Source organism: Cornus florida, unplaced genomic scaffold, assembly GCF_030987335.1.
Source record: "Cornus florida cultivar Cherokee Brave unplaced genomic scaffold, ASM3098733v1 CherokeeBrave_3.0.0_Hap2_Chr09, whole genome shotgun sequence".
In the NCBI taxonomy this organism is placed as follows: domain Eukaryota; kingdom Viridiplantae; phylum Streptophyta; class Magnoliopsida; order Cornales; family Cornaceae; genus Cornus; species Cornus florida.
In genome coordinates this window covers 96,801,194-96,827,671 of record NW_026775579.1, presented here as the reverse complement: position 1 = coordinate 96,827,671, position 26,478 = coordinate 96,801,194, and the positions used below count along the sequence as shown (strand labels likewise).

The window sequence follows — 26,478 nt, the reverse complement described above, 5'->3', positions numbered from 1 at the left end:
GGAGGGGAGCACTTTGATAACTGAAGAAAGTGGTGTCCAACTGATCCACATATCACTGTAAAATGGCAGTGGATAAGTGATCCACCGACTTTAGGCCTCGTCTTCACATATCTCTGCTTCTGGACATATGCTATTGTGATGTTGTGGCCCGAATTTGGTGGCAGGTCGCATTGAGACCAGTTGACCTGCTTTTGCTTGCGGGTCGTGGACCCATTTAGTACTCTCTTGTAGCCCGATAATCGATATATAAGGGCATATAGGGTTTGGAGTGGATTATTGAAAGATACTGAAAATCACAGAAAAGAGAGAGAGAGAGCGAGAGCTAGGGTTTGAGGCTGAAACTTATAATCAGCTGATTTTCGCATAGTGAAAACTTTTGCCGGATCTTCACCATGGATGTAGGCTTTGCCGAACCACGCTAAATCTTTGTGTTCTTTGTGTGTTGTGTGTGTATTTTTCTGTCCTGTTTCTTGATTAGTTCTTGGGTTTGTCGTAACAGCTATGAAAGACGATTCTATGGTAAGGACGATTGTGCTTAAATAATGTAAAGAAAATATATGAAGAGGATGAAGAGGAATGGAGGAGAGGCAAAAAAAGAATTAGTTGACAATCATGGTTCTTCTAATACACCCTTCCCAACAAGATTGTGTTTAATTTTTAATAAATTGACCCGAATACCTTTACCTGTGCTTAGAAAAGAAGAGACGGCGTGTAATAGAAAAGAATGGAAAAAGAGAATTCAATTGGCTGACTCCATTTATATGGGATTAAGGCAAGGATGATGATGATCTTTACCCGTGCTTAGAATGATTTGATATAGGTACACACACACACATATATTATATATATATATAAATATATTTTGTGCTTGAAGTACTGTTCTAGTGAGCGCTAATAGTACTGGGACAGCTAATAGTACTGGGACAGTTCGTGGAGTAGTACCATATATACTAGTATTGTTGTATATAGGGTTAGTATGAATTTTAGGCCTTTTGGCTTCTCTTTCTCTCTCTCAGGGAATTGATTTTAGCTAAGCAAGAAATCAAATTGAGGGCTGAGATCATGTTCCTTTTTTGTAGGATACTACATTGAACTAAGAAGATGTGATCTTTTAATGGTTGCCGCTGTTTTCATGTAATTTTGAAGAGGTTACGCACTTTGCATGGCTAACAGTGCATAAGTGCATTCCTGTTGTGTATTTGATCTCAATTCTTCTGCTTTTACTTTCTTTGCCTCGTTAATTTAAATCAGAATTACTTATCAAAAAAAAAAAAAAAAAAAAAAAAAAATTAAGCAGAATTAATTCCCATAATTTAAGTGATCTGCATCACTATATCATTCAATGTGCTTGAAGGGTACAACCTTCACAAGAAATCTGGTAAAATTTCTTGTTTGTCAAGAGTAATTTCTGACTTGCATGGTGATCAGACTATGGTCAACAACTTAACTCAAAAAACCTTATCCCAACTATTTATGGTTGGATACATGAAATCTGTTTTTTCATTCTGCTATAAGGTCCTGACTCTAGTCAAAACACATTCAATCATGTATTTCTTTGTTTTCTCGACTCATGTTAAAACACATTTTATAATATTCTAAAATAATTGTGGTTGGAAGGTTATAAATAATTAAAAAAATTAACGTTTTATAAAATTTACCATTTAACTGTAGAGGTATACATTACATTGTATGGTAGAAAAATTCCTCCATTATTCCCATCCTACACTAAAATTATATGAGGAACATGATCTAAATAATTGTCAATATCTCATTCACTGTGAATAATTGAACCTAGGAACAAAGCTATTTGCCTGTTGATATCTCATAGTTCTCAAATTTTATTGCTTATGTACTCTTGTTTTTCATTCTACTAAATTACATTCTATATATATTTATTTCTAGTCCTACTTATTTTGAATCATTTTTGTTTCTTTAATTTATCTTCTGATCTTTATTTTAGTACTTATCCCTACTTCAGTTTCATCAATTAAAACACAAATATCAATAAATAACATATATCGTGGAACTTTATCTTGAATGAGTTTTTCAGTTCATCCATAGGCAAAATGTTAACATATTGTTGATCCTTGATGTTGGGTTGGGCTATAGTTGAATTGTAATTGTTTCCATTTGATTTTTTCCCACACCAATCCATCATATATGTACTTTATCCTGTCTGTTTATTTGTTTGTTACTATTTCTTTTCTAATGTCCCATCATATTATAAATTTGGGGATCTTATCTAAGTCTTTTCTTATTCTCTTGACATCTTTCATTAGTCTTCTTTCATTAGTCTACTTTTTGTTTCAAGTCTTAGTTGCTACTCAATCAATCCCTCTCGAAGTTTGTAGTTTGACTTATTAATTTAATTTTTTGATAATTTGTACAACTTTGAATACCTCCCTTATTTTTATGTACAGGTACTAAAATATCCTTTCTCCGTTCATAGGGTATTTTCTTAGTTACTACAGTCTTATTTAACAATAGTGATATACCCATCGTCTCCTAAACACTTTCAAAGGTCAATAGGAATGGGAATATGATGCAGCGGATCAATGAATGTATTCTTTAAACACTCGAATTCACGAGAAGAGGTTGAGAGAAACTCTCGATTGTTATTGATAGAAGTAATAATTGATCCCTAAACTATTATAATAGCATGTATTTATAGGCCTAAGCAAACCCTAAACTATATAAGAAATTAAAAGAACGAAAACTTTCTTAGATACTAAACTATTAGGAATTAAAACAATGGAAAAACTTTTCGAAAACAGAAACTAAATTATTAGGGTTCGTTTGGTTAGCGTGGAGTAGGTAGAAAGGAAAAGAAATGGAAAAGAAATTTAATTTTTAGGAGTTTGGTTACTTGGAAAGGGAAATTTTTTGGGAAAGTGAGATTCCCGCATCGATAAATTTTCCCAAAATATTTCCCTGCAAAAAACACAAGAAAGTTAACTTTCTCGCACAAAACTGTCATTTTATTTCCAAAATTCCTATTATGCCTAGTTGTTTCTCCATTTTTTTTCACATAACAAATATAGTGGTTATTAAATTCAGACTTAGAAAATATTCCAACAATTATTATATATTGGGACACATAATTTGATTATATCCAATACATTGTTACCTAAAATTTTTGGAAATAAATTAAGAGTTGAAGGTGGAATATTAAATAATATAACTTTTAATTTTTATCAATATCTTAATAGAAATATGAGAAGAGATTAATTTGAGTCATTATATTATTTATATGACATAACAATTTTACATGAATGGAAATCAATATAATATTTATTTTTTACTATCTACACAACTTTGACTGAATAATGTTTTATACTGTGTAATTTTTGCACAGAAAAATTTGCATAGAAGTGGTTCATATTCATAAAAAATATGAAAGGGGACTGATAAATTATGCATAAACCATAAAATTATTATGCATGAATTATAAAATATGTTACTTTTGCATGACAATTTTTATTCTAGAGTTGCCATTTAATGTTTCTTCGAGAGGGCTTAAAAAAAGATATATTTAATAATTCAATAAAATATGAGTATGTTATCATAAATGAACTATATTCTACATATAAATATAAATAATTATTATTGAAAACACAAAATAAAAAAATCTGGCAACTAAAATGTAGTCGTCCTTAGTTTTTCTAATTTAAATATGAATATAAATAATAATAATAATAATTAATAATCCATTATTTTATGATAAAACATGAATATGTTATGATAAGTGAATTATATTCTACGTATAAATATAAATAATTATTATTGAAAACAGAAAATAAAAAGAATATGACAACTAAAATGTAGTCCTCCTTACTTTGTCTAATTTAAATATGAATATAAATAATAATAATTATTATTATTAATCCATTATTTTACTATTTAATTGCTAAAAATTAATATAAATAATGGGGTATAAAGATGATTCATCCAACACAAAATTAATTTATTTTTTAATATTTTAAATCATGAGGGTAGTTTTGGTAAGTAAATAATTTTCTTTTCCCTTTCATGCTATCCAAACTAATAAAATAATATTTTCCCTAACTTTCTTGAAATTTTTTCTTGCTAACCAAATGCATGCAAGAAACTTGATTTTCCTTTCTTTCACTTCACTTTCTTTCAATTTCACTTTCCATCATAAATTTCTGTCTAATCAAACGGACCCTTAGGAAATAAAAACAATGAAAATAGAAACTAGAAACACAGCACTGTTCATACCGGTTCATTTATGTACTACATCAGGCTCCCCTTCTTTAAAAGAACTTGTCCTCAAGTTTAATTAGCTACGGGTCATATATGAGTATGAAAATATTTTTATATCATTGACGACTTGACCTTGGTGTTTCATAAACTTGCTCCTTACTTGTCCAATCCCAAAAGAACACCAACTGTGACAGATTTCCAATCTCCCTCGGCAACTCAAAAGAAAAGAAATTATTTGAGACATCAAGCCTTTTCAACTTTTGACAATACCCGTTCTCATGAGTAATAAGACCACTGCTAGAGTTGTGAACAGATTTTTCCTTGAACAATAGACAATCGGGAATGCTGAATCCTTTAATGGCAATTCGAGGACGTGCCACTATAGGATTCTGGATATATAATATAAAAAGAAGTTTTTGGAAGGAGTTTGAGAGCGACGGAGAAAGTTTGTCGTGGCAGATATGCGGCTGGAGTCTACTACTCCGACCAGTCACCGGAGTCATTAACTCCGGTGAAATCCTCTGTCATTTTTCTTTTTGAGTCCCCTTTCTCTGTTGGCTCTGTGTGTTCGGTTTACTGTTGTGTGGATCTGCTAATGAAAGTGCTTGAGAGTCAGAAGCAGTCTTATTTGGAGGTTGGTCGTTTACCTCGTCTGGATCTCAAAGGAGAGGTGGAACGGATTCCTTCCTCGAGGGATCATGTGTTTAGAGTGGACAATCGCAGTACTTCCTCTCGAGAACATGTTCTTAGGGCTTGTCTGGTTGGGAGATTTGATAGAGAGGTGGGGTCTTTGGAGAACATTGAAGATTGGGCTACGAAGACTTGGTTGATTTCGGGAGGAGTTAGGGTTAATTCTTTGCCGGACGGACTTCTGTTGTTCCGGTTCCCGTCGGTGTTGGAGGCCCATAAGGTTCTGGATTGAGGCAAGAAATCTTGGGGTGGGGCAAGAAATCTTGGGGTGGGGCAAGAAATCTTGGGGTGAGGCTCAACTTCTTATTGATCCCTGGTACTATAGGGTTGGGTGTTCCGGTTTGAGATTGAGGCACAAATTCCGGCGAGTCATTCTGTATGGTCTGTCGCTGCACCTTTGGTGTCAGAAGCTCTTCGTCACCATTGGTGACGCGTGTGGCGGGTTTAGAGATGTGGAGGCTTTCGAAGTGAGTGATACAAAAAGAATTGTGCTCACTGTGGCTGGGGGTGGTGTGATTCCGGCGAGTGTGGTTGTGGAGGATGGAAGATGGGCGTTCAGAATTTCGCTATCTGAAGAGATTGATCCGACAATGGTTCCGTTGACTAGGACATGTTCCAGAAAAGGGGATTCAGGCTCACCGGCGGCGTTGGCTTACATCTCTCGTTCGGTTTACAGTCATGGAGGTGGGGATGGATCTAAGCCGGATTTCCAACAGATGGAGGTGCAGAGTGACCGGATCCAAGGTCAGGGACGTGTGAACAGCCACGCGCCTAAGGCAAGTGGAAATGGGAAGGCTTCGTCTGGGACACGTGGTTGGAGGAGAAAGGATAACCGTTATGAGTGGAAGACAGCTACCCTTCCTTGTGCCGAGTCACGTGCTTCTCTTGATTTTTTAAACTCAACTTCTTTTAGGCCGGATGGTGTTGGGCCTAGATTACGTGGGACTCATGCAGCGGGATCAAAAGTCACTGGGAAGGATTCTAATGCGTGGGGTGGGCCTGGGTCATCCATTGGGCCGAGGCGGTTCATTAAGTCTATTAAGCGGGATGGACGATCTAAGCAATCTGGGTCTCTCTTTTCCTCTGGACCGGTTCAGGTGAAGACAAGAGTGGATAAAGGAAGATTGGTTAAATGGGGCTCAAACAACCATCTCTCAATTTCCTTCCACAGTGGGCAGCCCATCACATCTTTAGAAGCAGGTCAAAGCCATGGCATTCTAGAACCTGACTTGGTTACGTCACAGAGAGTTTCGACCTCACGTGTTTGGTCGAGGAAGGAGAAGGCGAATTGGGTGAAGGTGAGTTTGAAGGTGTCAAAAGGGGCTGGGGCTTGTTCAAAGAACTTTCGGCATGGGTCGTGCTGTCAGAATCGACTCTTGGGTAACAGATTTGAGATTCTTCAATCTGGATTTTTGGGTGATGACGAGAAAGGCGAATGTGTCTCCATTAAGAAGGATGTTACATCTTGGAGTTTGCTGATAGTTCCCAGTAAGAAATGGACTAGGAAGGACAAACAGAAATGGGTGGCCCGTAAGGTTTCTCATTCGTGCCCAGGTATGTCGAGTTCCTTTCATGCTCGGAAATCTGCATCTTCTTCTATCTTTGCTTCTACTCCCTCTTGCGAGTTGAATAGTAAAGGGGGTAAGATTGTTGATGGGAGGCATCATTTGCTTTCACCTATTGTTGAGGCTGACTTGGTGGAAGGGTTGATCTCTACGGTTGGCTCAGAGTTTGGGATTGTTGGGCCGTCAGAAAGGGATGGGACGGTTTGCTTGTCTGGTGACAGGGATGTGGATCGACACTCTGTAGGGATCGCTGAGACTTGTTTGGAATTTTCCTCAGCCTCTAGGTATGATTCTTCAGGGGAGGAGATGGGTAGGTCGGCTAAACTTCGTTTGGGTGGATCGGAAGGGGTGTGTTCTTCTTTTAAGGGTGATCCAGTGGCTTGTCTGAAGGATCCCGTGCCTGATGTGGTGACTGTTTGTGTGGGTAAAGATATCCGCATTTCCCTCAGCGAGGAATCAGCTTCTATTTTGGTGAAGAAGTTGCAGAAGCACAGATATTCGAACGATGACCATACTGTAGATTGTAACCCGGTCCCGGTCACACAAAATGGTGTGTTGGATTATAGAGAGGATTGGATATCTCTGTTGATGAAGCTGTGGAGGCCAAGGGAGGTATGGCAGATGGGGAGCAGAATGGATCATGGGAGTTCTCTGGATATGATTTTGTGGGAGGAGGGTTTTGCTAATTTGGGGGTGGTGGACCCTTTGGCTGCAGTTCATCCAGAGGAGATGGGCAGCAAGGTGTGTAGGCAGGAAGGTGAGGACACTGGAATGGATTGGGTTAAGGCTAACATTGGGGCTACTAGTGATCTGTTGGGTGTCTCAGGCAAAGGAAAACGTGATCAGGCCTTAGCAATCCTTCAGGCCACGGCAGAGGGGAGAGAAGGGGAGATGATTCAATTTTCCAGAAGGAGGAGTAGGAAGAAGAAGAATCTGACTTAGGGAAAAGGGGAAAGGGAGCTAAGAAATCTGTGCTGTAATGTGAATTATGATAGGGTGGAGGGAGGGGTAGGGGGTGAAGGGGATGATTGTTTCCTTATGAAGTTTCGAATTTTATCGTGGAATGTCCGCGGTCTAAACGATCCGGGCAAGCGAAGGGTGGTGAAGATGGCAGTGAGGAAATGGGGGGTGCACTTGGTGTGTCTTCAAGAAACAAAGATTGATTCTATGTCTGATCGTGTGGTGAAAAGTCTGTGGGGCAACCGCTTTGTTGAATGGTAGGCGTTGATAGATTTTTGATTTCAGGTGAATGGGAGGAGAAATTCCTGGATGTTGTTCAGGCAGTTTTGGCTAGGGTGACGTCGGATCACATTCTCTTGGTTTTGGACTGTGGAGGTTTGAGATCTCGCAGTACTCCTTTCAGATTTGAGAACATGTGGCTTCGTGCGGATAACTTCCAGGAATTTGTCCATTCTTGGTGGGAGGAGAATCTGGTGGTGGGTACATCAAGCCATATTCTTGCAGGAAAGCTTCGAATCCTGAAAACAAATCTTAAAAGGTGGAATAAGGAGGTGTTTGGGAGCTTGGTGTGGAGGAAGAATAGGGCTTTGGCTGATATTGCGGAGATTGATAGATTGGAAGGGGAGGGTGCTATTACGGAATCTCAACGTAGTAGAAGAGCAGCTTGCCAGGCAGAATGTGTGGAGATTGCTCTTTTGGAGGAAATCTCGTGGCGTCAGAAGTCTCGGGCATTATGGCTCAAAGAGGGGGATTGAAATACGAAGTTTTTTCACAGAACTGTTAATGCTAATAGGAGGAGTAATCATATTGGGCGGATGTGTGTGGATGGTGCAGTTTTGCCTTCAGAGGAGGAGGTGCGAAGTGCTATTGTCTCTTTCTATCAAAGACTTTATTCTGAGCCTCTTCGTTGGAGACCTCGTTTAGATGGTCTTCACTTCGATTCTATTTCTGCCTTGGAGAGAGATGGGCTGGAAAATCCTTTTTCGGAGGAGGAAGTGCTGAAAGCTTTAAAGAGTTGCAATGGTGATACGGCCCCAGGTCCTGATGGTTTCACGATGAGATTTTTGTTGGAAAGCTGGGAGGTGGTTCGGTACAAGATTATGGGCACTTTTCATGAGTTCCATTCCACGGGGCAATTTGAGAAATTGCTTAACGCATCTTTTATTGCCCTTATTCCTAAAAAGGGTGGTGCCTCTAATATCAAGGATTTTAGACCCATTAGTCTGATTAGGTGCATTTACAAGATCATTGCAAAAGTCCTTGCCTTTAGATTGAGGGAGGTCCTGGATGGAGTTATCTCTGAGTCTCAGAATGCTTTCGTTGGAGGTAGACAGATTCTGGATTCCGCTCTTATTGCTAGCGAATGTGTGGATTTTAGACTTCGTAGTGGGACTCCTGGTGTTCTGTGCAAGCTGGATATTGAGAAAGCCTATGATCATGTCTGCTGGAATTTCCTGTTCTATCTGTTGGAGATGATGGGTTTTGGTGAGAGATGGAGGAAGTGGATTGTTATGATACTCCTTGATTTCGGAACACGGGTTAATCAAGTCCGCGCACAAAATTAAGGGATATCAAAACAATTAAAGTATTTAAACAAGCACCAAGTACAAAAAAAAATAAAAAGAATAAATAATTCGCTGAATGAAAATCTATTAAATAAAAATTTCATTAATAATTCTCCCAAAAGTTACAATTCGGAAATCCTGTAAATCAAGGATCCCTGATAACATAATCTTTGTCGTCCTTGCTATCCATATGACGTGTACAAATTTTAAGGTTTGGTTCCTCAAGTTTGACTACACTGAAAATTAGCATTTGTATCATTGGGAACTACCTTATCTTCAACAAAAGAAATATTGTTGGCAATAGTCTTGGTCGAATCAGATATACTAGGAGAAGAATTTGCAACACCCACTTTTCGAGTCATGATTGGGCGTTAATTGATGGTTGGAGATGGTGGTAGTTTATTGGAATCGGTTTGTGTAGAAGGAGGACGCCCAAAATTCTGATTACGAACATTCGGTCGATCCAACTGGGCTTCCACTCGAGTGGCCAACTCAACTGCGGCATTGAGGGTGAAAGACGTTTGCAACATCACTCTGTCCTGAATAGCCAGCCGCAAACCGTTATTGAATCGCGCAACTTCTTGTCCTTTTGTGTGTAAAAAATCGTTATGAGATGATAAATGATAAAATTCTTTAGCATAATCACGAATTGAACGATTTCCCTGGCGACAATTTTGGTACTTTTGAAATAAAATTCAATCATAATTAACATGTAAAAACCGCTACTTCATTAGTTGTTTCATTTGAGACCATGATCTAATCGGATTTTTCGTCTGTGAACGTTGTAACTGATCCAGCTGGTACAATAGCCCGGCTGGTACAAAGTACAAACCCACCTCCCCAAAGGAGGGAGGTCGGGGGTTTGAGCCTTGGCGGAGGCATGGGTGTGTAAGTTTGCTTAACCTTCAAAAAAAAAAAAAAAAAAAAAAAAACGTTGTAATTGATCCCACCATGCAGAAGCACCACCCTTAAGACGATAGGAGACTAGTTTAACTTTCTTTTCCTTTGCGATACCGATATAATAAAAAAAATTGTCAACTTTTGAAAGCCAGTCCAGAAACTCTTCGATATCAAGTTGACCATTAAAAGACGGAAGGTTAATTTTCATCCGAAAATCTCGCTGATTTGTTTTGACCACGTGATCTCAATGTGCTAAAACGATACCTTTAATCGCTTGAATCACACCAAACCTCTTGCTGAAACTTGCGTTGATTATTAGCACGTTGAAGATAACCACGTTGATTTTCCAGCCCTTTGTTGATACTGATTCACATCATCAGGTTGGTCCTGATCATGCCTATTACGAACATGCACACGATTCATGGCTTCAATTAGAAGTTCAACTGCCGTTTGAATCTCCTGTTTGAGTTCCTGACGCAATTGTTGGAATTCTCCCATAGTCACCGCACGTTTTCTTTGATCACCGTCCATGGAAAATGGCTCTGATTCCAACTTGACACAGTGGATCAATGAAAGCAATTAAACTAATTAAGAATAACAACGTATTCTTTAAACACTCGAATCCATGAGAAGAGGTTGAGAGAAACTCTCGATATTCTGTTATTGATAAAAGTAATAATTGATCTCTAAACTATTACAATAGCGTGCATTTATAGGCCTAAGCAAACCTTAAACTTTTTAAGAAATTAAAACACTGCAAACTTTCCTAAAACAGACAATAAACTGTTAGGAAATAAAAACAATGAAAAACTTTCCTAAAACAGAAACTAAACTATTAGGAAATTGAAACGATAATAAAAACTAGAAACACAGCGCTTTTCATGTACTTTTCACACGCACTGTTCATACCTGTTCATTCATGTACTACATCAGAATATGCCTAACAATGGTTGAAAACAGCATAATTCTTAATTCATTCTTTGTCTATTAAATGTGTAATTGTGTGTATGTTACATGTGGTTATTTGTTGCCTCTTTGTTTTTCTTTTAATGTATATTTCTTCTATTGCATTATTCAGCTCTTGCTGCAGAAGTTTCCGTGGTTCCACCGTCACGACTAACGGCTCTAATTGGTCAAGCACTCAAGTGGCAGCAGCATCAGGGTTTGTATACTCTATACCGTTATGTTATGCTGACCCTCCTTATGATATTAACTGAATCACTAAATGCCCTATTTCACTAGATCCTTAGTTGAAAAGAAAAAAAGGATAAACTATAATTACACACTATTCATATTTGCCAACTTCTCCAGCACTCTTCCACTACCCATTTTCATGGATTAGAGAAGCTTTGTTTTTTTTTTTTTTTCTTCTCTTCTAAGACCACATTTATCATTCAATGGAAGTCCTTTGAAACAAATGGGAAGAAGTGGGATCAGTTCTGCTTTTGCAGTTATATCTCCTAAATTCTTCGAACTATCAGCTTCTTTTTTTGTTTTTGCTTTGTGGTTTAGTTCTTGTTTTTTGATTGGTTTTACACAAGAAGATGGAGAGGCATTCAACCATTCTATTCAAGTTGCAGAAATGCAACTTTTTTTCATTTTCTTTTTCCTCTTTTCTCTAATTTATTTTTTTATTTTTTGATAAATAAGCAATTCATTAAAAAAGCGTTCAAAAGGGGAACGCGTCCCTACAAAACCACAAAAACCTGGGTACCCTAAGGCACCAGGAAAGCCAAAAACTCAACAGTCTTCTCAGCAGAAGAGTAGAGTCTACCCGAACCCCAAAAACAGAGAGAGCTAATAACAGAAGATTTCAGAACACTGCTTGAAGATTCCTCTCCTTCAAAGGATCTTCTATACCCTTCACACATGGCCTCTTCTATTTCCCTTCACACACTTGTGTCGACATGGCATGACATAGGTATGGCCATATGGGTACAAGATATGTGCCGACATATGAACCCAAATTGGACACCGTGATCCGTCACATGCATGGTTGGAGGAGAAGAAAAAACTCAAACTTAATAGCAGAGATGAGTTTCTGAAAGTACAAAGAATTTCCCCCAATTACAGAGAGAGAATTTCTTCACTCTCAATGCTTTCTAACCTTTTTTCCCTCTCGATTTCCCTTATTTATAGACGGTTACAACCTCCTTTGGCCTTGGCCTTATTTGCTCCCTTTTGTCTGAACTCAACTTCTCTCATTTTAATATGGGCTTCTGTAATGACTTTATGGATCTGGGTCCATCCCGCGTGAACTTGCTCCATCTTGTCTGTCCATACCCGACTAGTCCTTTGCAATACGGATCATACCAAGCCTGGGTCATTTTGGTGTCCTCATCTGCCCCCAATAATCTCTCTCCTCATTAATGAGGGTGAGATTATTGAAAAGACACGATCTTGATCTGACGGCTCGGAGCAATGACACGAGGAATCGAACGGCTGGCACAAAAACCCAAGCTTCGAGATCTGCAGCGCCACTTTTTGTCTTGACCTTTTGAGTTCCATGTTGCCTTTACTTTTCCTCTTTATAAATTCCGGTCTTTCAACCTTCACCCTTCTTCTTATATCTCGCTTCTACTCTCTGCTGCCTTCCTGCACATTCCGGCGATCCTTTTCAGTTTCTCCGGCGAGCTTTTCCTTTTCGATTTTTAGCTACTGTGCCGTTGCTACATTCATCACAAACTTTCAAGGTCAGTTTCTTTTACATCTCTCCTTAAAAAGACGCCTTTACTGCCTAGGACTCTTCCCCTTCTCTATGGCTCCCCCTAATCTGAACGCCATTCGATCCAAGGATTACATTCCTCGCAATGTTTCTCTCAGAGTCTATCCAATAAAATTAGACGGAAGATTTGGTGAGGGTCTCCTTCCTGGGGAAGTTTTATTCTCCGCCGTTCACTTGAACGTCATTAGGTTCCCCCTACACCCATTCTTTTGTTATGCTTTCAACAAATTTGGACTCTGCCCCCTACAAGTTAACCCAAACTTTCTTAGGGTAATTTCAGTCCTCCTGCTCTTGAATCGTGATAGGAGTCTCAATCTTGACATTATTGACCTTCTCCTCTGCTATCGGATTAATAAGATTTCACAAAATGATTTGTACTATCACTTCTTTCCTATTGACAAACGGTCGATCTGCACTGACAAGAACTCATTTGAAAAAGGTTGGAGACGAAACTTAATTATGGTTAGTGGGAATTGGCAGACTTCGCTCGGCCAATCCTTCTCTATCCCGTTTTCCTTTGGTACATGCTCTGTCTCTGGCTACAAAAAGCTGAAATCACATCCTACTGAATGCCACTGCGAAAGTTGTCTTCCCCGTTTTTGCACTTTTCTTTGTAGATGCCTTCAGATCCCCCATGATGAACTGGTTTATAGTGTCTGCAGGGCTAGGCTAGACATCTTGCAAGAAAGTGTGCTGAACAATGTCCCTTCAGCTACTGATTTGCTTACATCTGACAATCTATCTGACATCTCTCTTTTAGGGTCCACAATAGAGAACATTCAGATCCCATCTTTCAGCAGGAGGAGGCGTTCTGCTCCCACCCCTTCTAGCGCTCCTGCTATCACATCATCATCTACACCTGCTTCCACATTGTCTTCCCTTGCTGTCTCTGCCACAGAGCAAGTTGTGATTGTTCCAACTGTGACTCAAGTCACAAACCGTTCTGCTGTTGAGCCTTCTGAGCTCACTCATGCTGAGAACCCTATTGTGGACCACACTGCTGAGATACGTCCTGCTGCTCCCATCATTATGCCTTCCAACATTTCGTCTGATACTTCCTCAGAGAGCACTCAGGATGCTGAAAATTCTCAAGACAATGGAGGGCCAGCTAATGTTGGTCTGTCAGAAAAAAGTTTAGGACAAAGGCCAATGCCTGAGGGCGGTCATGACCGGAGTGATATCCCACCAGCCCGGAGGATCAGGATGGCTTCCTTCAGGGTTACTGAACCATTGCCCCCTGCCCGGTTCTTCATTCTAGAAGGCGAATTGGCCAGAACCTCTGGTCCGACTCCATCTGTTCTTCCATGGCGACCTTTGCTCAGCCGTGAAGATGGATCAACCATTGGCCCCACTGACTCAATATATAAGGACCCCCTCACCTCCTTTGCTTTCTACAAGGGTTTCTGGACCCCCAAGGACCTTTAGATTCAGAACAAGCTATCCTTTGGTGAGATGTTCCAGCGGTTCCCAGTTGCTGCTATGGAGGTAACTCTTCTTTTATTGAAATGCGTTTCCCTTTTGCTATAACTTTTTAGTAACTAGTCTGACCTGAATTTCCCTTCCTTTATGCAGACTCTATTTGGGATGTTCACTTTCCAAAAAACCATTGAGACTTTGAATAAAAAGCTTAAATCCCTCTCTGTGGGCCTTAAACGGTTTGTTGAAGCAAAGAGCCTCCTTAAGGCCAAGGTTGCTGAGCTGGAGTCTAAGCTGAGCGAGTCAGAGAAGGGGGTTGCTGACTTAAAGGCAGAGAAAGACGGTCTGGCAAATAAGAGGGATTCCCTCAGAGCTGAACGGGATACCCTGAAGACCGAACGGGATTCTCTTCAGGATGAGGTTGATGTCTTGAAAACTGAGAAGAGCGTCGCTCTGACAGAAAGGGACTCTCTCAAAGCTGAGAAGGGAGACCTTCAGCGCTCACTCATTGCTGAACGGTTATCTCATGCGAACTCACAGGAGAAGCTCTTAAACGAACGGTCTTCCTTGCTGAACATGATTGGCAAAGTTGAAGGGGGTATGAAAGCTCTCCTTGCTCGCTTCACGAGAACCAGTGCCATCCGGTATGCTGAAGGGTACAGAGACGGTTATATTGACCGTTCGCCCCCTGAAGGCGAATCAAGCTCCTGTGCTGGTCCGGATGAATTAGATGCTTCTCTGGATATCTACCCCCCAAATAATTATCAAAACCCACCCTGCGACCCGGCTGAGAATATCTTCATCGAGTGCATAGAGGTTGCATCCTCAGGAATTGTTCCACCCTTTCATCCCCTGAATATTCTTCAACTTTCTACCATTGTGCCCTCTTCCTCAGTTGTTACTGACAGACCTATGCCTGCTGAGGGAGTGATTCATCTTGACTCCCCTCCTAAGGATGATAGGGCAGCTGAGAATGGAGAAGACCTCCATGGTCCAGAGGATGATGGTGGGGAAAACGACAGGTCACAACCTGGAGAAGATCATCAGAACTGACATCCTGTAGCAGTTTTTTTTTATGTATCAAGCTATGTACCTCAGGACCTTTTTGTAATGAATGATAATGCTTTTGCTCAGCATGACTTCCATTCTTCAAGTTTTCCATTTTTAGCTTTGCTGTGTATCTTCACAAGTATTTGGTGTTCGGCCTCGTCACCGTTCTGGAATTATTTTATTTTATTTTGAGCGGTTTTACTTTATTTTGAGCAAGTGTTTGGCGTTCGGCTCGAAGTGCCAGCTGCCACTAACTTTGCTGAATGCTTGGCGCTCGGCTTGAACGCCTCTTGCCACTCGGCTTTATTTTTATTTTTTGAGCAAGTGTTTGGCGTTTGGCTTAAAGTGCCAGCTGCCACTAACTTTGCTGAATGCCTGGTGCTCGGCTTGAACGCCTCTTGCCACTTGGCTTTCTTTTTTTTTTTGTTTTTTGTTTTTTTTGAGCAAGTGTTTCGCGTTTGGCTTAAAGTGCCAGCTACCACTAACTTTGCTGAATGCCTAGCGCTCGGCTTGAATGCCTCTTGCCACTTGGCTTTATTTTTATTTTTGAGCAAGTGTTTGGCGTTCGGCTCAAAGTGTCAGCTGCCACTAACTTTGCTGAATGCCTGGCGCTCGGCTTGAATGCCTCTTGCCACTTGGCTTTATTTTTATTTTTGAGCAAGTGTTTGGCGTTCGGCTTAAAGTGCCAGCTGCCACTAACTTTGCTGAATGGGAAGGGTGTCAATTAATTTTTTGAGCAAAGAAGAGACTTTCTATAAAACCTGGGAATTTCGTACCCTTGCAAGTATGCAATTTAAAGCGTGCATATTACTCGAAATTAAACTCTACTTCTACTGGTAGTACCTTTTCAGAGACGTAGCATTCCATGGCTTATTGACCACCCTTCCTGCCATAGTTTCTAGGACGTACGCCCCCTTCCCTATGACCTCTACTATTCTGTATGGACCTTCCCATGGGGAGAACATCTTTTTGACTATTCCCACATTCCTTTTCAAAACCAGATCGCCAAGAGCGAAGTCTCTGTGCCTCACCTTCTTGTTATGGCTATTCACAAGCGTCTGTTGATAAGAGGCAAGCCTTACTGCAGCCGCATCTCTTTTTTCCTCCAGCAAATCGAGATTAAACCTTATCATTCTATCATTCTGCTCTTGATCCCACGCCAAGCTCCTTACAATTGGAACCAAGTGCTCGACTGGTATCACCGCCTCGGTGCCGTAGGCCATAGCGAATGGGCTCTCTCCAGTCGGTCGTCTTGGGGTTGTTCTGTAAGCCCACAAGACGTTCGGAAGCTCATTCAACCATTTTCCTTTTTCATTTTCTAGCTTTTTCTTAATGCAAGCAAATATTGTCCTGTTTGTGATTTCGGCTTGACCATTAGCCTGGGGATGATTGACTGCTGCTAACTTCTGGTTGATTCCACATTCTTCCAGCAGCTCTTTCACTTGCTTGCTATCGAGGTTGGTTCCATTGTCCATCACGATTGACCTTGGTACGCCAAAACGACAGATAATATTATTCCAGATGAAGCGTCTTACTTGAGTTTGGGTGACATTAGGGTACGGTTCTGCTTCTACCCATTTGGTGAAGTAATCAGTTGCTAGCAGAACGTACTTATTCTGCGATCTTGCAGTCAGCAAAGGGCCAACCACATCCATCCCCCACTGCGCGAAAGGGCATGGGGTGGCCATTACGTGCAGGTCTTCAGGTGGTTGATATATCAATGACCCGAACCTCTGGCATTTATCGCATCTTCTAGAGAATTCTTCTGCATCTCGTGCCATGTTTGGCTAGAAGTACCCCTGTGTCATTGCTTTGTGTGCTAAAGATCTTCCTGAATGATTTCCGCATACTTCCTCGTGAATGGTTCGCATAATCTGTTTAGCTTCTGTTGGGGTAGCACACTTCAAATATGGACCCGAGAAGGAACGTCTATACAACTGATCATGCACAATGGCATACTTTGCAGCGTTGGACCTAATTTTTCTTGCCTCGTTCTTCTGCTCGGGGAGTGTGATACCCCTCGATTCTAGAGCCACGGGTGATCAAGTCCGAGCACAGATCCGAGGGATATCAGACAATTAATATGTAAACAAGCAGGAATAAAATTTGAATTAAGAATAAAATAACAAAATGCTGAAAGAATTCTAAAATAAAAATCCTCAACTTAAAATAATAAATTAATAACATTTAAATCCTTCAAATCTGTACAACTCGGGAATTCATCTAGTGGACCCCTAATAATTCCAACTGGTAAAACATTTACAGAATTAAAATCAAAAACCAAAATAAGAAAGAAAATCCTATGTAGTCGGAAGAGTGAGTGATTGTATCTGCATCACCACGATCAAACCCTAAGCCTGGTACTCACGAACACCTGAAAAATAAAGGTGGGTTAGGCCCACATGCAAGTTCCATCCTACTACAATCCGTACATAAACCCGATACGCAGATACATCCTATATAGCGCGGCAATATCTACAATAGTCCATAGATATATAAATACACACTATAGGATGCTCACTAGCCTATAACATAGTTCAGCCTAGGTAGAAGGTGACATATAAAACACGCTTTCCAGCGGCCAAGTACCTAGACCTACCAGGGAACATTAGCTATATCCAGCTACTCAACCTTTGCGATATACGCACCCTAACCGTGATAAGGAGACTCAAGCTCGTATCACGGTACCATAAATATATATATATAAATTCCTTCCTAGTGCAGAAAGATAAAACAAATATCCATTATGTCGTTCAACTGTTTTAATTGACAGGACATGCATCCATGTAGGATTTAACTATTATTAATTTATTATTTTAAGTTGAGGATTTTTATTTTAAAATTCTTTTAGCATTTTGTTATTTTATTCTTAATTCAAATTTTATTCCTGCTTGTTTACATATTAATTGTCTGATATCCCTCGGATCTGTGCTCGGACTTGATCACCCGTGGCTCTAGAATCGAGGGGTATCACAGTTGGTATCAGAGCACTCCAGGTTCTAGTGTCCTTAGGAGTGTCTTTTGTTAGAAGTCTTCCGCGTTGCGTTTCTTAAAAACTTAGAGCCATATTAGGATTCGTTGTACTCTTTTACGGTTCATTAGGAGGAGCTCCTGATGTCAATTATATTCCATAATTATGGAATGGTTGACACTAGAAGGAGGATGGGGTCTGCGGCGACAGCAAATCAGACCGAAGGAGTAGAGGAGTACGTTATCGAGTTCTCTATCAGAAGCAGAACTTGGGATTTAAGGTTTAGTTCCGGTTGGCACTACTTTTAGAAGTATAAGCCAATGAGGGATATAGGAGTGTGTTTTAGGTCCCCGTATAAAGGGACTAACACGATTTTAGTTATTCTCATAAAGGAGACAACCGAGGAATAGGAGTCCAAAGAGGATTCTAGTGGAGGAGATTTCAACAAACCCAAGAAAGAGGGTATTAAATGTTGAAAATCAAGGATCATGTGAAAGTGATCTTGTTCGCTAATAGTATAATGAACGATACTCATAGAGTTGAGGTGGATAGTTAACCTTGTGTATTACCTTTAAATGAGGTAGATAAAGGGAACTCTTCAGGGGTTTGGGAATCGGATGAAGTTCTTCTCAGAACGCAGCAAAGATTATATAGCACGTTCCGAGGAGTATGGGGATTAGGTTTTGACGATCTAAGTTGCTTTATACAGCTACATTAGACGGGTTGCATTCCGTGTATAAGGAGGATGAAAGTTAAGCCTTTGGCATTTGCTAAGGCAAATGGATTTTGTTTTGAGCTATGTTTCGAGGTTGGATGATTACCTCCGAAACTGTAGAAAGGAGATTGTGAACCAACCGGGTAAAGTTGATTTCTAGGAGATATTTTTTTTTTTGCTAGGAGGAACGATGTTTTTTCGTAGGATTCTATTGTGTTTTATTGTGTGTGCCTTATGTGTTTATTTTTCGTCAAGTATTCAGGATTGGGAATGCGGTTTAGTTTGGGACACAAGTGTGTGGTCAGCCAACCACCGTTTTGGAGGAATAGCGTTAATTACGCTAGGATTTTGGGCATGTGGTCATAGGATTGGGTACGTATATCTAACTTTAGCCAATCTAATGAACCTAAACATGCGTGGTTATAGTATGTGTTTAGGATGGGATAAGTAAACCAGCAGTTTGAGTCAAATGATATAGATTCATTTGATAAGCTGTAACATCATGCTGGTTTATTGAAGGAACTGGCTTGGCTGAATATCTTCTAGGAAAATTTTAAATAGGTGTTCCTAAGTCAGTAAGAGGATTTTGGTACTGGTTTAAGTACTTGTTGGAATGACACTGACTGAGGATAGTAGACGAATTTACTAGTCATCAGTCAATTCTTAATCAAGAATTTTATTCTCATCAGGGGGTGTCATTAGGAGGAGGTGCTGGCGATGCATATCAAGGAGGAGGCAGAGTCACTCATTTGCACAAATAATATGGAAATTTTTTTTTAGGTTACCGTTTGCAACAAGTAATTGTTGCTCGAAATTTTTTTGACTATTTGGAGGATGAAAAGATTTCCATATGCGGTTGCAGTTAAATGGGATGTCTAATAGACACTTACTTGTGTTAGAAAAGTAAGATGTCAAAGACTTGAAGATGAGATCGAACATCTAATATCTGTCTCAAAGTCTGATGTTTGGTAAATAATCTAGATGGACCGTCAGAGGTCATTAGATCCTTGCGGCCACTTCTCATGCTAGAGCGGGACTGACAGAGTAGTTTCCACGGATTTAGATGAGAGATTACTGATTCTACACAAGGGTCAGGATTCTGGTTGGGAGATCGTTGACTGATAAAATTAAATCAGTTTCATTTTGTCTATTTTGGGAACTAGTAAGATATCAGTTCCTACGAATAGCGCGGATCACGAGACGGCTTAAATGGATAGATGTGGTGATTCACACTTTGCATTAAGCTTCGTCTGGTGGAAGTAATAGGGAAGAGGATGATCTTATCAACCGGTATAGTAATTGAACCTTCGGTGGTTATTGCACAATCCGTTGTGGTTTAACATATGGAAATTATAACACCTGCTATTACCAGGGAAATGGAAGTGGTTAACTTAGAATATTTGAGCTGACCCCACAGGAGGTAGTACCTTACTCAGATGAGTTTAAGGAACTGAAGGAAGATTGGTAGTTATCTTTCTGCTTCTAGGAAGGTCGGGGTGACTGAGCTGTAAAATTCATAAATTTTACGGTGCAGTCAACTGGTTATGGTTTGCATCCCGACATACAATGTTAGTTTTGGTGCGGTACGGATAGGGACATGTACATAACTGTCTCCAAGAGTATCATCTGTTAGTAAGGTGGAAAATTGATACTTGGATATCACTGGAGGTTTTAGTCCTTTCTTATATCGAAATGGGAGTAGGACTAATCAGGAGGGGATAGTTGGTAGAAATTACTGACATTTGTTGGAATTTTAATTCCATATGGTTTAAGAGTAGTGGATAGAGCAAGTTCGCTTGTGGACTACACTTTAGTGGAGTTTACTTTGGCATTTCTTATCAGTTGTACATTGCGCTGATAACGGAGTTATAACATGTGGTTATTCAATATGGAAGATAACCGGTGCTATGTCAAAGGAGCTTTCTGAAGGTGTTGGAGCAACAACTATGCTTCGCATCTCTAGACGGGAAATGGGATCGTGATATTCTATTTAATCATGACATATATGCTTAGGATACATATCCTGAAGGTGTTGGAGCAACAACTATGCTTCGCATCTCTAGACGGGAAATGGGATCGTGATATTCTATTTAATCATGACATATATGCTTAGGATACATATCCTAGGTTGGCATGGGTAATTGAAAGCATTACTTACCGTTTTAGATATTATTTGTGCTATTGTTAGCACAAGGAGGTTCGTGCGACAATGTTTGGGATTTTAGATAGTCGGGTTTTGTCGATCTCTTACTGGTTCGTCCGACATGGAAGCGAGGTTATCTAATAAGACCTTGACTTTATGTAAGGATACATTGGAGAACCATGCTCTCTTTTGGTAATGAGTGCTCACAGTTTGGAGGCGACAGTCGGATTTTGTAGCTAGTTGAACTCGTACATGGGAGTTTTCTATCAGGGAAGGGTTGTTTGAGCGGTTTTCCGTATCGGAAGCAATGTGTTTTGGAAGAAAGTCAGTTTTATGTATCGCACTGACTCTTCACGGGTTTTGGTTATTGGTTTCGACAGTAGCCTATTGTTTAGCGTTACCAACTTGTTAAGCGCTGGATGCATAGGACTTTTATGTGTTAGTTCTATGGAATTGGAAGGACGAGGGATGGTTACCCTTCATTAAATATTGGGTAAGATTGGATCGTTGCTAGATACAATTTAGGAGTTGCACATTTATGCTATTTCTTAAACATAGGAATCTTGTATATGGTTGGATGTGTTGGAATTTGGGTGGCGCTCATCTAAAGGGGCTGTGTCACACGAAAACGGAAATGAATTTTGCAAAGACATTAATTCAGATTTATGTGAATTCCGAGGACGGAATTCCTTTTGTAAGGGGGGAAGAATGTAATACCCCTAGTTTTCAAAAGGCTAATTTGGGAATTTTGATTGAGGATTTTATTGTATTTTTATTTAATTATTTGAATTGTGTGCTTGATTTCTTAATTGATTAAGTGAGTATTTATTTAAGTTGTATTTGTTTATTTATTTTAAAATTAATTGTTTAATTGGTATTTAGTGAATTTATTTTAAATAAATTGTTAGATCGTTATTTGGTTTAATTATTTGATTAATTGGTGATTTAAATGACATGTTTTATTTTACAACTTGTATGGATTATTTGTATTAAGTTTTGTGTACTTAGGTGGACTTGATTGTTTTAAATTATTATGTGTGCCGTATAGTTTAGGTTTATGATTTTGATTAATGAGGTTGGAGTAGCCGATTTACATTGGGTTTAATTAAAGCTTATAGATATATGGTTACAATCAGACTTAAGATTGGGAAGCCTATATATATTCTTATACGTTGCTAGGGTTGGGAAAGACCCTATTCATGTACTTGTGTCTTGAGAGGAGAAAAACAGAGAGAGGCTGGAGAAATAAATAGAGAGGGTCTAGAGAGTTTGGTTAAGGGTGTTGCTCGTGGGTTGAGTCAAGAAGCAACAGAGGAAGAAGAACAGTGAACAGAGGAGGAAGGAACGATCTTAGGATTCGCCAGAATTTAGAGACGATGTGAAAGGTTTCAAGCCGAAACCTTAAAGGCAAGTTTCAGTCTATCTATTTCCTATAAACTTGTGTTCTGTGCATTCTTTATAGACTCCAGGGTTTAATTCAACTCTTAAAACGGATGGTTGATGCATGTTTCACCGGCTGTAACTTGTGTTATATTTATTTAAACTGAAAACAGTTTCTTGCTTAAACTGGTCTGTGTTTGTTTTAAACTTCTGTAAATCAATTAAAAATTAAAATTCAGGTGTTCTAGGACTGTTGGGACTTATCTTGAACCTTAATAACTTTAAGGAAACTTTGGAACAGAGGTTAGAACTTTACCGGAATCAAGGAAGACGACCAGAGGCAACATAAACTGTTTTTGGTTTTGGTTTAGATTTTTGTTGATTAATTCATACTGGAAGGAGAGGAGTTTCTAGGACAATAAGAACTTAAATTGAACCCTAGGTCTGTTAAAAATATTTTGGACAGGGATGTTGAACTTCACCGGAAGCACAGAAGATCACCGGACGAAGCAGAGACGAAGCAGAGGGGGCTCTCAGGGGGAGAGCCGGCTCCCTAAGTGTGGGAGCCGGCTCCCATGAAGAGAGAGCCGGCTCTCCATGGGGGAGAGCCGGCTCTGGAAGTGTTAGAGCCGGCTCCCATGGTGGGGGAGCCGGCTCCCTTGAATAAAACCCCTACGGGGTGTTTTCGGGTAAGTTTCTGAGTTAAGGGGCTTAAATGGAATTTTTGAAAATTGTTGTGGGGTTTTAAATATTTAAAATTAACTTGATAAAACCCTAAAATAGTTGGTTTATGCTAGGGTGCTAATCCTAAGGGGCGTCATGAAACCTAAACATATAATGCGCATGCTGTCCGAGAGGAAGGAGGATTGAGTTGCTATTTGTTTTAGCAAATTAAATGAATTGATATAAAAGGGATTTTTAGGATTTTATATCAATGATATCTAAGACATACTTAAGTCTCAGGAATGTTGGTTAGGTTGTGGTTATGGGCAGCATGAAATCTATACACGAATTGGCATGCTGTCAGGGATTTAGGAGGATTTAATTGCTAGTCTTGTTGTATTAATTCAAGTGAACTAGTATGGAAGGATTGGTTGGAATTTCTAGTATAATGTTGCTCAGTTTATAATTCTGATAATCATTATATCATGCTATGAATGGTAGTTGCTGAACTGTTATAAATTCTTGTTCTGTCAATTATATGGAGATGGATGGATTAAATTGTTTATTGTTTTAACAATTTCAAAAGGAGTTTTCATTATAAATATAGCCATATACTGGATGCATAATAGGATCTTGTCTATAATTGATTTCTATTATGTTTGGTTTTGGATGGATTGGATGTTTGAGTGATTCTGCATTGTACATGAATCATATGCATTATATGTACCGGTATGGGACGGTGACATATCAGGGATGGATTAGATCAAAATGCTAAGTCCTACCCCTTCATACATAAGGAATGGATTAACTAAAACAGTTAAATCCTACATGGATGCATGTCCTGTCAACTAAAACAGTTGAACGACATAATGGATATTTGTTTTATCTTTCTGCATTAGGAAGGAATTTATATATATATATTTATGGTATCGTGATACGAACTTGAGTCTCCTGATCACGGTTAGGGTGCGTATATCGCAAAAGTTGAGTAGCTGGATATAGCTAATGTTCCCTGGTAGGGCTAGGTATTTGGCCGCTGGAAAACGTGTTTTATATGTCACCTTCTACCCAGGCTGAACTATGTTATAGGCTAGTGAGCATCCTATAGTGTGTATTTATATATCTATGGACTATTGTAGATATTGCCGAGCTATCTAGGATATATCTGCGTATCGGGTTTATGTACGGATTGTAGTAGGATGGAACTTGCATGTGGGCCTGACCCACCTTTATTTTTCAGGTGTTCGTGAGTACCAGGCTTAGGGTTTGATCGTGGTGATGCAGATACAGTCACTCACTCTTCCGACTACATAGGATTTTCTTTCTTATTTTGGTTTTGGATTTTAATTCTGTAAATGTTTTACCAGTTGGAATTATTAGGGGTCCACTAGATGGATTCCCGAGTTGTACAGATTTGAAGGATTTAAATGTTATTAATTTATTATTTTAAGTTGAGGATTTTTATTTTAGAATTCTTTCAGCATTTTGTTATTTTATTCTTAATTCAAATTTTATTCCTGCTTGTTTACATATTAATTGTCTGATATCCCTCGGATCTGGGCTCGGACTTGATCACCTGTGACTCTAGAATCGAGGGGTATCACAGGGAGTGCACTATTACGTATGAAAGCTATGATTGGATCAATCCAGGTCGGCTCATATGGTATAACATTAACATGTTGAGCGCTTGGATTAGTCAGCTCATCAAAAATGGAAGGTTGGACCAGCACGTCAACCGGGATAACCCTAGCCAAAGTCTCTCCAGAACTGGATGCACTACAAGCCAAGCGTTCGGCATCTTCGTTATACTCTATCGGCAATTGGATGAACCTGATCTGATCAAAGCCTTTCGTCTCATGCAGAACCGCAGTTCGGTATGCTTCCATGGTCTTATCCTTGGCCCTATATTCCCCATTGACTTGCCGAATGACTAGTTGTGAATCACTATTAGCAATCAGATTCTTGATCTTCAGTTCTTTAGCCAACTTCAGCCCAGCTATCAACGCCTCGTATTCTGTCTCGTTGTTGCTTGCGTTGAACTCAAGTCTTATCGCTTGGCTCAGCGTAGTTCCTTCTGGTGTTCGCAGTTGGATTCCAATCCCTGCCCCCATTTGATTCGAGGAGCCATCCGCGAAGAGCTTCCACAAGGAACAATTATAATCCTCCACCAAATCTTCAGCATCACATTCAAGTAGGAAATCCGCCACCGCTTGACCTTTGATTGCCGTCCTGGGCTCGTATGTAATATCAAATGAACTCAATTCAATGGCCCACTTGGTCATTCTCCCCGATAGGTTCGGTTTGTGTAGAATCATTCTCAAAGGGAAAGTTGTTAAAACGACGATCGGATGAGATTCAAAATAATGTCGAAGCTTCCTTTTTGGGTTGACCTGCGACAAGATCATTCGTTCGGCCCTGGAGTACCTTCTTTCCGGCTCAGACATTGTTTTGCTAACATAAAACACCGGGAACTGCTTTCCTTCTTTGCAACGGATCAGAACGGCACTAGTCGCTATACTGGATACCCCAAGATACAGAAAGAGCTTCTTATTCGGCTCGGGAGCAGACTGAACCGGAGGGTTACGCATGTATTCCTTCAGGCTGGTTAGCGCCTGTCGTTGCTCATCCCCCCAGGTTTGCCTTCCGTGCCCTCGAATTGTATCAAAGAAAGGTTTACAGCGGTCCGAAAGCTTGGAAATGAATCGGCTCAGTGCAGCTGTCCGACCTGTGAGTGCTTGCACCTCCTTAATTGTCTTTGGCGCTGCATTTCTGATCAGGGCTTCTGCCTGCGCTGGGCTGGCCTCAATTCCTCTATGATTGACCACATGTCCCAGAAATTGACCGGAGCTTACGCCGAATGAGCATTTGGCCGGATTAAGCTTCATCCCATACTGGCGCAACACATCGAACGCATCCTGCTGGTGCGCTAAATGATCACTCTTCTTCTTACTCTTGACCACCATATCATCAATATAAGCCTCGACTGTGCTTCCCATTTGGCCCTTAAAAATCTTGTTGATCAGCCTCTGATAAGTAGCTCCAGCGTTTTTTAATCCGAACGGCATGACTTTGTAGCAATAAGTCCCCCGTTCAGTAACAAACGAAGTTTTCTCTTCATCAACTGGATCTATGGGAATTTGATTATAACCGGAATAAGCATCCAGGAAGGTTAACCGCTCGTATCCTGTGGTGGCATCTACCATTTGATTAATCCTTGGCAATGGGAAACTATCCTTTGGGCAAGCTTTATTCAGATTAGTGAAGTCGATACACACTCTCCACTTCCCATTCTTTTTCTGCACTACAACAACATTGGAGAGCCAGGCCGGGTACTGAACTTCTCTGATGAATCCGGCTTCAAGCAGCCGATCAACCTCTTCAGCTATAATCTGATTTCGTTCTGGAGCAAATCTTTTCTGCTTCTGTTTCACTGGCTTTGCATTCGGGCCTACATTGAGGGAATGGCAGGATACAGCAGGATTTATCCCTAGCATGTCTGAATGGCTCCATG

At 40.0% G+C, this 26,478-nt stretch overlaps 1 protein-coding gene across 1 annotated transcript in view; it reads left to right on the top strand.

Annotated features, from left to right (window-relative positions):
* LOC132275468 (suppressor of mec-8 and unc-52 protein homolog 1) overlaps positions 1-26,478 on the top strand; it is a 64,191-nt gene that overhangs the window by 5,416 nt on the left and 32,297 nt on the right. Inside the window, exon 5 of the mRNA XM_059776972.1 lies at positions 10,983-11,066. Coding sequence (XP_059632955.1) covers positions 10,983-11,066 — 84 coding nt within the window. The remainder of the gene's footprint in view (positions 1-10,982; positions 11,067-26,478) is intronic.